Here is a 12393-nt window from a genome sequence, read left to right as displayed (position 1 = left end):
ATAAGTTTTTTTTAAAGTGGTACATCAAACGTCAACTAAGGAATGTTCTCCCGTGGCTAGTAGGACTGCTGGGTGGGCAAGAAGAGACCCTTCATTTAGCAGGCAAAGGAACGTAAGAGAATGTGTGTGTAACAATTCTAGACAGCCATCACTTACCTACCTCTTTGATTCATGCTGACTGGAATTGGCGTGTGACATATGATATATGTCTCTGTGTACAATTAATTTAGCCCATGACTGAGAAATCACGTGCAGTAATTCCAGTACTGTTGACTCTCATTCTTGAACGAATTATAAGAATCAATATGAGCACTGAAACTTATTTCTTGCACTGGGAGTGGAATTTTACACCTGAGGCTTACATTAGCCATTGTGCTTCCTGCAAGCATCTTTTATCCATATGTGACCCTAAGTCACTTGGAACAGAAAGGGCTTTCATAAGGCAAAGAAAGATTCCTCTCCAGCTGAGATTTTGCTGTCATATGGTGAGCCTCAGAAGTTGATGGTGCAGCACAGACAATTCTTGGGAACTTTTTCTACAGTCAAGTAAAAGCCTGCTCCTTCCTCTATTAGTATAAAAAGTCTTCAGTCTCTGCCCACAGTACAAGAGCGTGTACAGGGGTCTTTTCAGATGTGGTGGAGGGAGAATTAGTCTTGCTCCAAAGGTGGTATGAGTCCTTGTGCATGGATAGTCATGCTAGTATTTGTCACTTCTTCTCCATCTTTAAAGAAACCTTTCTAGTTGTGAATTACAGCTAAGAGAAGGTCACATTGATTGTTACATCCCCACCGCATCTCAAAAGGAGAGAACATTGAAATAGGCTTGTCAGTTTAGCAGCACCTTGTTCCACAACTCAAGGCTAGAGGGGAGGTCCCCATGTTGTCACAGTTGATCTTTGTGAAGCCAAAAAGAAAGAGGCAGCAAAGGCTTAGACTGCCTCTAAGTCAGCAGACTGTGAAAATGGTCAGAAAAGAATCTGGCTATGTGACCCCAGAATGTGGATAAAGCCTGGATAACTATGTAATATGGGCAGGGAGTTAAAAGCACCCAGTAGCTGCTGACATTCTTGCCAGGACTTGCATCCCATGAGCTCTTACCTACAGTACATATGACTTGCAGGGAGTTTACCAGACCCTGTGCTGCTACTGGGGCTCATGTAAGGCTTACTGCCTGTCCACTGGGAGTTTTTCCCACTCAGGACCTGTGCCACAGTTGCCAGCACTTATGTAATGAGAAGGCTCACCTGTCATGATGCTGGTGCTCCACTCCTACCGTGATCCACACGACACAATAGGCCCCAGTGAAACATCATTCCTCTTAGCCAGAGAGCCCTGGCACCAACTGGGAATGGGTGGATATGGATACCCAGGCTTTAAAGCCACCTCATATACAAAATATCTTGAGATTTCAGTCAGTGCCAAGAAACCCCAAAGCTTTCACAGGAAAGAGTCCTTACACATTTTTAAGATGAGGCTCTGGACATCCTGAGTAGAAGAACTCAAGAAGAGTATGAAGAAAGATGATGGATGCAATAACTGAAACAGCTTTTGTTTTAGGTCTAGATTTTTTTTAAAGTAAATGTTTACACTGCAGAGGTTGGCATTCCCTTCCTTCCTTTGTTGCACACAAAACTCCTCTCAAATGTACTGAACAGCCTCTGAAGTGTCTCCTTTCTGTGGAGTGGGCAGAATCATAGAAGCGTCTCCCTGTCGCCAGATGTGAAATGATATCGACACTGAGATCTGCTGTAATTATTTCATATCTGGTTATGAGGCAGTGGCTAGATATTTCTGTGATCCTGCCTGCTCCCCAAGAAGCAGGGAACGGCTGGGGGGGGGGGAGGACTTCAGAGGCTGGTAAATTGGAGGTAATATATTATGTGACCTAGCATAGGTCTGAATGAGGGCCTAGTACAATATTATGAACTAGAAAGGATTGCAGCTAGAGTGTCTTTCTGGGTGTGAGCCTGTGAGTTTGAATGCAAGAAAAGAAGGGACATATATACGTTCCACTCATTTCTTTCAAAGCTAAAATGTACTAAATTTCTGAAGGGTGTGTAAAACCTATCCATTCTCATGAGTCAAAGGGATTTCCACAGTTGCTGTTCCTTGTGGATTGTATCCATTTATCCCACCACGTTTTAACTGAAAAGCACTGCACAACCCAATATCTTATATGTTAAATTACAACAGAGTCCCAGAATTCCTGCTGTATTTCACAACTTCCTCATTAGGAAAAAAGATAAGTATTCAGGAAGGTTATTTTGTTCAAGTATGTCCACTTGTCCTGACTGTTGAATTCTTCTCTTTTGGCTTCATGGTAGAGCTCCATTTCCCCTTCCGGATTCGTGCTTTAATAAATAAAATTTTGTAAATGCATAAAACAGTCATAGAATTGGATGAGCCAGTAAACACAATAGAAATACAAGCTGGAACAATGTTGAAATGCTTCTTATTATTATGCATGAGAGGAAAAAAAGGGAAATAGATAAAAAGAAAATATAAACCATGGTTTAAAGCCATTAGCACTTCCCCACCAGAGCAGAGCAAAAATAAAATTAACAAAACATAAAAAGCGAAACGAAAAAATTTCTACAACATCACTGTCAAACCACAAAGCCAAGAAACAACTACAGAACTGGGGAAATCCAAGCACGGCAAGCATACATGATCATGGTCTCTGTTAAAAAATAATAATAATAATTTAAAAGAACTTGATACAAAAAAAAGTATCATTGATGACAGCCGAAAAAGTCTTAGAGGAAAAATAAAAAAAATCCAAACTAGAGCAGCCAAGAGAGCAATGCGATTACAAATAATAACACCAATAAAAATGTCTATGTTTGCCAGCCACGTTGCATAAAGTCAAGACAGCACAGTCACCTGTCTGCTTCCGCTTAACACAGGAGTGATGAGTTGGTCTAGTGTGTTTGATAGCAGGTTTTAAAATGATTTTCCTGGAGGGAGAGTGAGCCTGAACTTCAGCTTTTTTAGCAAGTTCAGCTTTCTTATACACAGCTATAGACAAAAAAACAAGAGCATACAATCAGAAATAATTTTTTTAGAAATAGAAATATATTTCAACACGACAAAATACTGACAGTTGGTACTAAGTCCGCCATTTAATCAGGACTTGAATCTGCTGCAGTCCGAGTTTCTTAGCTGTCATATCATATGGTAACAAATATCATCCACCACATATATCCCTTGGAAGTTGAGCACATTCTGTTCAAAGTGCACATGACCATGCCAGAATGGTGGAATCAAAACATCTCTTACTATCCTGTATACCGATGTTCTGATGTCACCGGTTGTGTAATTGCAATCGTATCTTGCTTTATTTTTTGGATTTCTGGGATATCCTCAGTGTTGGGCAACCTCCAGTGATATGTCACAAACAACAAACTGATTTACCCTGTCATTTTTTTAAACAATGGAAAAATTCTTATAGCTCAGTGATAGATCTAGGACTAACCTTAGACTGACCACCATCTTCTGCTCCAGAATATCAGCTATAGACCAGGGATCAAATCCCTGTGAAGCCACTGACTTTCTGGGTATTGACTGAAACGTCTCTAACTTGACGTTCTTGTACAGCAGGAGGAATAATGCAACAATTGGTGTGACAGATATGGCAATTAATAAAATGAGAATATTATCAGGTGGCTGGAATGCTAAGGATAGAAAATAAGGAATTATGGAATGATTTCCCCAGGGAAGTTTACCTGGCGCCAGTTTCATCATCTTTTGGCTGCAGGCAAAGATTTCCACCCCACTCCCCTTGGGGATTTTGGTTTATTAACTGTCCCAGCTTTTGTTGCTATTCTTGTTATTCACTCCTATGCTGGGTGGAGGGTAGTGTTTTTTTTTTAAGACAAAGGTTTTGTAATTTCAAGAGTTTTTTAATAAATAGGTTATTAGCTTTTGCACACCCTTTGGGTGTAGCAAGTGATTTACAAATCAAATAAATGGAACAATCCAAAATCATATGCATACGTGTCTTTATGCTAGCATTACTGTTTTCAGATTATTTCATCCTAGTTAAGATGAAGATGGAGCACCAGGTATAATTTTGATATGGTCCATAAGAGAAGACCACCACCATGCAGCTGGAATGATGGAAGTGGTATAATGAACTGGAAATCTTGCTGGTGACAGAAATGACTGTTGTTATTCACAATGTGTAACAGTACTGCTAAAATACTACTCTTGTAAAACAGATGAACAACTCACAGTACGGCATTAAAGGAAAAAGAGTGAGTATTAAATGAACCTTTTTTCCTTCTCACTTCATCTCTGGAGACTGTGCTAGGTTCCTTTTTAGCTATTTTTCTTTCAGGAGTAGAAATCCTGCCTCTCCCCGTTTTTAAGGGTTTCTCTTTTTTATGCTTATCGAGAGACGGTCTCCGCAATTCTCTCTCTGCTTTCTCCTCTTTAGGAACAGTCTCTAACTGTTCTGTCATGATGCTCCTATCATCATCTGTAGGATCAGAGTAAATTATAACAACAATAAAAAGAGAATTAGTGAAAAATCTCATTGGATTTCAGTGGGATTTCAATTTTTTTTCAAAAAAAAATTAGTCTGCTTCATATTGGCATCATTTAAAAAACATTCCTGAATGCACTACCATAAGTTATTATTTTTTAATTATCAGGAAACTACTCTTGAAGCAAAGAAAGAAAAAGAAGAAAGGATAAGGCACACCTTGAGTATCCACCCATATGCTGTCAGTGTCCAGGATCGAGTCATCGATGGTTGTTTCATCCTTATAATCATCATACGTCTCTGTCTTGTAATCAGTTAATGGGACTTCTTCCCGCTCAGGTGAGCCAGGAGCTTCTAAAGAGCTTTCTTTTGTCTCTTCTTCAATATCAGCAACCACTTCCACATCCGCCTCCTCTTCCGGTTGAAAACCTTTCTCTTCAGCATCAGCTGGGGATGCTTCAGCGAAGCGCACACTGTGGGAGCTGGCTTCTCCATCATCTACTGTTGTCTGTACTATTGTGATGAAGTCATCCTCAATTGTAACAACAGACTCTATTACTCCTTTCGGTTCAGGCACTTCCCCAGGGACAGCTTTACAGACATCTTCCACTGTTTCATCAGGTTCTTCCAAGTCTCCTTCTATGTATGGTTGCTTGCTCTCTTCCTGTTCTGGTTGACTCGCTTCTTTTTGTTCTTTTTCTTGTTTCAAATCTTTCTCTTGTTTAATCTTTTCCTCTTCTTCATCTTGCTTATCTTCTTTCTCATGTTCTTCTTCCAACTTCCTTCCTTCCTCATGCTTTACTTCTATCTTATTCTCCTCATGTTCTTCTGTTTCTTTAATGTCTTCCTTGTGTTCTTCTGCTTGTTTAATATCTTCTTTCCGTTCTTCTAGTGGTTTGATCTCTTTCTCTTGTTGTTCTTCTTCTGTATCTTTTTTCTCATATTTTAAATGACAAGGAAGATCTTCAGTTTTCTCAGAGTCAGCTAACTCCAGAGACTCTACGTGATCTTTTTTAGACTGTGGTATGTTCTCCATTTGAACTTCAGCTGGTTCTTGTTGAGTAGTTTTTGATACCTCTGCTTCTGTAACTTGTTGTTCCACTAACAATTGTGACACAGTCTCTTCTTCTGAGAGAGATGGACTTTCTGGTTCTATTTTGCCAGCATATGGCTTTGGAGTATCTCCAGGCAAGCCCTCTTGGGCATGGTCATTATCTCCACTTGACTCATATGATTCTTCTTTATCTACTGCTTCTTGATGCACAAGATCAGGCTTACCACCTTTTTCTTTAACTTCAGATTCAGACAGTTTGGTGGCATCTTTCATAGAACTTGGTTCAATTTTTGGACATACAGTGGGTTCTTGGGGCAATGTGGAGGGGACCTCATCTTGATCCACTGTGCTCTGCCCTGAAACTAATTCATCAGCACGAACTTCTAATTTACTTTGGTATTCCTGCTCAACTTGTCGAGCAGCAGTATCCAAATCATGCTTTATAGCATCATAATCTGGTTTATAAGAGATTTCTGCCTTGCCCGTCTCGGTAGTGATGTGCATGGCATCTTCCTCTTTCTCAGTTATCAAAGACACTTTCTCTTCCACTCCAGCTACATTTTTATCATCTATAGTTTCCAAAGCGGAATCAGGCTTTGCTCTCTTATGTTCTGCATCTTCAGGAGAATAAGTTTCTTTAGAATCAGTATGTTCCTCGCTTTTTTCTAGCACAGTATCTAGTTTATCAATAGCTTTTCTCTCCAGTTCAAAGTCTTTGCCTAAAATTGATGAGTCACCATCTTTTTCTTCTTTGGATCTCTCGGCTGCTGCCAACTTTACTTCTATCAGTGAAAGATCTGCAATGACACCTCTTTTAATTTTCTCATCAAAGGGGCAGCTCTCTCCTGTCAAATTCTCACTATCCTGGACTGGGGATGGCATTGGCACCGTGTATTTATTGAAAACACAGTAACCTAAATCTTCTAGTTGACTGTCAGCCTTTAGAGTCATGTGGTTTTCATCTGCCATAAGATGCTGGGTTGCACTGCTGTCCTCCGCCTCCGAAGGAATGGACTTTCTCTGGGCCCCCTCTGCCTCTGTGCTCACAGATGCCAGTGTTGACCTTGTGCCAGCTAAGTCTAACATTTCAGGTAAGTCAGGAGCCATCACAGTCCCATTTTTGTAATAATCTTTTGCCAGGATGGGTGACTCACACAAAGGCTCTACCTGCATCTCTCCCTCTTCTTTCGTTTTTGGCTCCTCCGTTTTCTCTTCTTCGCCTTCCCTGCTGTCTGTTGGGAAGGTGGGAGTTTTTTCTACTGCTGGGGTGGTGACTGGCAAATAGTCATCACCTTCATCCCCACTGGCATTATCGAGAATGTCTGAACCTAGGGGTGACAGGTCATGTGTACGTCCAAAGTTAAACCCCAGTGCTATAGAGTCCAAGCAGGACATTGGTAGGTTAATTGACATGCTCCTCTGCTCTATGGCAGATCTTCCACCAAGCCCCAAACTCCTGCTTAGTGTTAGGTCATCTTTATTTTTATTGTGGAGTTCTCTCTTATCTCCATAAACATTGGGGTCAATAGTGTACATTCTTTCTGTAGGAGAACTAGGTTCCATAGATTCATCTTCTTGGAAGCCTTGAGCAAGGGTACTGTATCCTATCTCATGAGTGGGTATACCGGAGAGTTGGTATGAATCTGGCTGATATTCCTCAATGTCTTTTTTAGAGACAAGGAAATCTTTCTGATAAGGGTCATACGCCTGTTCTTTAGTATCACTCAGTTCATAGTAATCACTGCTGTGCTGCAGCATTTCACTTTTTACAGCTTCATCTTTAAGAGCAGAAGTCTCAAAATATGTAGACATTCCTGACTTATCCTCTTCTATCTCCATTTTGTGAATGTCTGGATCTGTAACAGAAAATCCTGCTCCTTTACTATTGTTTCCGGAATCTTTTCTCTGCAGAGTTTCATTACTTGGTTCAGTAGTGGGCTTCTCTGTTTCAGATAATGCAAGTTTATCGAAAGACTCTTCCATTTTTTCAGGGAATAATTCCTGACTGTATCTGTCTGTGAAGGCCTCCATGCTGTGCTTTTCCTCCTTTTTGACATCCCATGTTGTTGCATCTCCACTTGCCTCCAGATCACTTGCTTCAGTTTCTTTTCCTTTAACTAAAACAGTTGTGGGCTGGTCATCATGAGTGACAAAACGCTGATCATCTAATGCTCTGTGCTTTTGTTTACTGGAAATGGAGTACCCATCTTCATCACTTTCATCTTCTGTCATATCTTTCTCTTCCTCCCAAAGAGGAACACTTGGGACAGATGTTTGTTCTGCAATTGTTTGTAAAACAGGAGTAGTCACTGCTGCAAAGTCTTTTTCTTCCTGTTTTTTTATTTTCTCCTTGTCAATTATTTGATCTTTCGTAAAGTCTTTGGCAATTTCTGAAGCAGTAGATATTTGCATTCTTTTGTTAGTCTCTTCCAACTCAGATTTATACTGAGCAGCTGACAGAGTATCAGAAGAAAAGGTACATTTAACTGCAGAGTCTGAAGATAAAAAAGAACTTATGCTTTCAGGAGAGGGAAAGTCGTTTTTTTTAAGATCCACTTGATCATCTTTAGACTGTATGAGTAGTGCTTCACTGGAAAGATTCTGGGATGTGGAGTCCTTTTCATCTGTTTTACCTTCTTGGTGCCACTGTGATGATAGATCTTTTTGTTCTGGATGTTGATGTGAGTCTCCTGTAGAATCAATATCAATATCTGTTTTTATGGAACTCCCGAGTTCCTCCTTTTTTGGACTTGTATCCACAGTCTGTTCAGGAAGAATTGGAAGAAACTTCTCTTCTCCTTTGCCCAGTGATTCTGCTATGTCTATAGTCTCTGTTTTTGCTGGCTGTGGAACTAAGGCATCATGTACAGATTGCTCACTAGTCTTACTTTCTTTCTCTGAGTCCTTCGTGCCTAATGGCTCGGCTGCGAAGAGGCTTGTCCCTTCCTGGACATGGATTTCCATCTTCGAGGCTGCAAGTAAATCTGTAGTTGTTTGATTGGATTTTATAACAGATTACTTAAAGCATTTACAGGCAGCAGTAAACTAATTTACAACATCATTCAGCATGGCAGAATGGCAGAATGCGGCCACATGCAACAAGGGCACCTATTTAGAGGTCTGTTAACTGTTGGTTTTTTAAAACTCTTGTTTTAGGGACAAAGCTTTACAGGTATAGCAAGAGTAATCTATGCTATATACATAAACCAGCATTTCTAGCTTGATGTCAATGCTGGTTGAAGATGGTGGAGCATGTAGATCAAGACATTTGAAAGGCAGCAGATGGGGCTACACTGAAGTAAACCTGCCTCTAGTCAAAAGCAAAATTACTCATCAATCGCAGGGCAGTTTTGTCACAACACAAATACTAAAGATAAAGACAACATCATGTTAGTATGCTTTAGTAAGACCTGAAGTTGATACAAATTCTAGAATGCAGTCATATATTGGTGTAATTATATATACACTTGAAATATGCAATATAAGTAGTATAGTTAATTTTCAAAATCCACTTAATGATGTAATTCTTTTGGAGGTGAACCAAATAAAGGTAATATTGTAATGCATATATACCCACTTCCTCTTGTTAAAAGAGAAATAGCATTTTCTTGTTGTCCAAACTTTACAGCAAAACAAAATACATATTGCTAGCTTGAAGCTGTACTTGTAAAATGTGAGATCTGAAATCCATCTTTGAATTTCTGGTTTGAAAAGAACATAAATTGTTATCACTAACTTGTTTATTTTTAATGTTTTATAGAATTATGCCTTTATAAATTCTTAATGGAGGGATTACAATCTGCACTGAACTATATGGCCTGCACAAAACATTCTAAACTTTCTATTGGCACTTCAGAAGAAACCATTACAGCTCATCATACACCAAAGAGAATCTTTTCATTAATGCTGGAAGAATAAAAAAGCGATGCATCATTAACACCATGACCAGTGGTGTCACTAGGTGGTGAGGGGGGTGCGGACCACACCAGGTGACATCCTAATGGGGGGGGCACCACTGTTCCTCAAACATCTGCATTTTGGAAGAAGCAGGCTATGGCATTTGCCTGTATCTCTTTCAAATGTGGAAGAGATGGTGTGAATGGGGTGAAGCTCAGTGTAAGCACAGGCGCCAGATTTTTTTTTTTTAAATCACATTTCAAATTTAATTTTTAATTTTTTAATTTAAAAAATTCTTTTAAAAACATCACATTTTATCAACTTTTAACTTCAACCACATAAAACTATGTATATGTAAACACACTTATTCTGTGTGTATGATATTGTAATTTAAAAGCATAACTTTAATTTTGCTGGTTGTTTATCTTTCAACTATTAGCATTACACTCAGTGATACATATGAATTACGATTTAGGATAAATTAGTACAAAGAACGTTACTAAGAATTCTGTATGAGTGTGGTATGGAAGGAAGTCAATAGAGGAAAGGTGACACCATGAGTTACCGCACTGGGTGACACCAACCCTAGTGACACCACTGACCATGACTTTCTGCACACTTCATTTGGGAGTAAACTGTGCTTCGTAGGACCTATTTTAGGCACGAAAAACCATGGTAAGGTTGAGCTGTGAAACATATAGTTGTTGTTGCTGATATCGTGATCTTAGGAACAGGAATTTGAAGATAATTGATCACAACAGGAATGATGCCCCCATATTTCAACTATATTTTATATATTTGATTTATTTCTCTCAAATGCTGCGTGCTCCAACACTGCCATTAGTTTTTAATAATCACAACTCCATCAGACTAGGAAAGATGACAAAGTCCAGTAATAAATTGCACTGTGAGGACCATTAAACAAATCTGTTAAAAACCATGGGCTGTGATCCAGAGAACCTGTTCCAAATGGGAGAACAGGCATCCTCTTGCCGAGCAGCTGTTATACAAATAACACAAGCTGCTAGCAGAATATTCCTGCATTAGAAAAAGCTGTTCCATATTGTGAATGCACCATATGGTATACAATTCTTATAACTAAGTGTCTTTGCTGGGAAATATCTCAGAGGCCAGAATTCTGACTTCGATAGTGGCTAACTGTGTTCCTCTGGAAATTCACATACTGGGCAGAATGGCATACAAAAAAACCACTATATCTGAATAGGGAATTCAGTTTTAACCTGTCTTGGCCCACAGCCTCTGGGTTATTTGCTCTCCCTGAATGTGTCCAATGCTTAAAAAATAAAGCCTTTTTTATTTTTTAGTAAAAAGAGGAAGCCATCATTTTATCTTTTGGTAGAGAATTCCACAAATCATGCATCATATGGAGAAGTAGGTTTGCTTCATTTGTTTCAAGCCTCTTGCTCCACAACTGCCCTGAATCAGGCATTTATTTATTTATTGTTGTTGATCCTACCCTTTAGTCAATGATCTTAGGGTGGCTTAAAGTAAAATCAACTTAAAACAATAAATAATTGCAAAAGTCTAAAAGATTAAAAAAATATATCAAATAGTTTTTAAATTTTAAAACAGACATTTTCAAACTGGGTATAACAGTTTAATGCACTGCAGATAAAAACGTATCTGTCTATTATTCTCTTTCTCTGACTAAGGTCCGAAACACACTGCAGCAATAGTCCATTTTGAGACCACCTTAACTGCCCTGGCTCAATGGCCTGTTACAGACTGCCAAAATAAAGCTGCTTCAAGTCTCTTTGGAGGTATGCTATTTAAATGATGTATGCATCCTAAGAATCCGGAAGCTGCACCAAAGCTGCACTCCGGTGCTTAGGAATTGAGTGTGGCTTTGGCGCAACCTCCAGACTCTTAGGACCCATGCATCATTTAAACAGCATACCTCCAAAGAGACCCGAAGCAGCTTTATTTTGGCAGTCTGTAACAGGCCAATGTTGGGAATTCTGGAAACTGTAGTGTTGTGAGACATTTAGCCTTCTCTGTCAGAGAGCTCTGGTGCCACAATAACCTACAATTCCCAGGTTTCCCTAGCACTGAGCCAGGGCAGTTAAAGTGGTCTCAAAGTGGATTATTTCTGCAGTGTGTTTTGGACCAAAGTTCTTCTTTCTGTGCATAGATATCATATGCATAAGACCTTTAAAAATAAATGCATAAATAAAATTAAAAGAACAACTTTTCATGGCCTGCTGCCTATTCCTATTTTCCTATTCATTTTCTGCTAAGACCTCCAGCCTACAATGCTTTCCTATGAGGGTTACACCCAATTTAGACTATATTAGCAAATACAGAAACTTTTTCTCACCCTGTGTGTCCACAGTTTTGCACACTTATGCTAACCTTGGCTGCCATTTTCTTGCTCATTAACCAGATTAGGAGAGTTCATCAGACATAACATTGGAAAAGTTATGCTTTGGACTATAGTTTCTCAGATCTCCCAGCTAGCCTGGCAACAGTTTTCCAAACACTGCTTCAAATTTGGCCTGGGCTTCTGCCATTGTGAATACACTGATGCCACCTCAAAATGTAAGTATAACAATGACGTAATGTCATTTAGGAATACCCTAAATTATATTGGTTCCCCAACATAGATCCTTACGGTGGGAACCATATTATTTACTTCCATATTTAAAAGCAATCTTTTTATTCCTGCCTTTCCCTATATGTTTTATAACAGGGATTGCTCAGTAAGAGAATTGGTCCTTTTAGTCTTACATTTACGAAACACTGCCCGAAGGGTTTTTTTCTGATATTTCAAAGTATTTCTTTTAAAACCTCTCAACAACCCTTAAAATCTCTCAACAACTCTTACGTAGGGTAAGAGGACAGGATCTTTTAATGCTCAGTAACTTATCAAGAAGCACACAGCACATAATGTGTCAGATCACCCACTGGCAGCTACTGACTTCCATGTCAGTGGGGT

At 39.3% G+C, this 12393-nt stretch overlaps 1 protein-coding gene across 14 annotated transcripts in view; it reads right to left on the bottom strand.

Moving 5' to 3' along the window:
* MAP2 (microtubule associated protein 2) overlaps nt 1-12393 on the bottom strand; it is a 110335-nt gene that overhangs the window by 41966 nt on the left and 55976 nt on the right. For 8 of the 14 annotated variants that reach the window (XM_089477814.1, XM_089477805.1, XM_089477806.1 and 5 more), the window contains 3 exons: nt 4706-8512; nt 4274-4480; nt 2884-3018 (listed from right to left, as the gene is read on the bottom strand). The exons of 4 other annotated variants lie outside the window; for them this stretch is intronic. In XM_089477814.1, the coding sequence (XP_089333940.1) occupies nt 2884-3018; nt 4274-4480; nt 4706-8512 (4149 nt within the window). Of the gene's footprint in view, nt 1-2883; nt 3019-4273; nt 4481-4705; nt 8525-12393 lie in introns of all 14 variants that reach the window. 2 more of the 14 variants (XM_089477809.1, XM_089477816.1) reach the window with 1 other exon arrangement.

This window comes from Sceloporus occidentalis, unplaced genomic scaffold (assembly GCF_023333645.1).
Source record: "Sceloporus occidentalis isolate IW3139 unplaced genomic scaffold, rSceOcc1.0.p SCAF_12, whole genome shotgun sequence".
Lineage (NCBI taxonomy): Eukaryota > Metazoa > Chordata > Lepidosauria > Squamata > Phrynosomatidae > Sceloporus > Sceloporus occidentalis.
The sequence above is the reverse complement of the archived record's forward strand: the minus strand, read 5'-3'. Positions and strand labels throughout refer to the sequence as shown.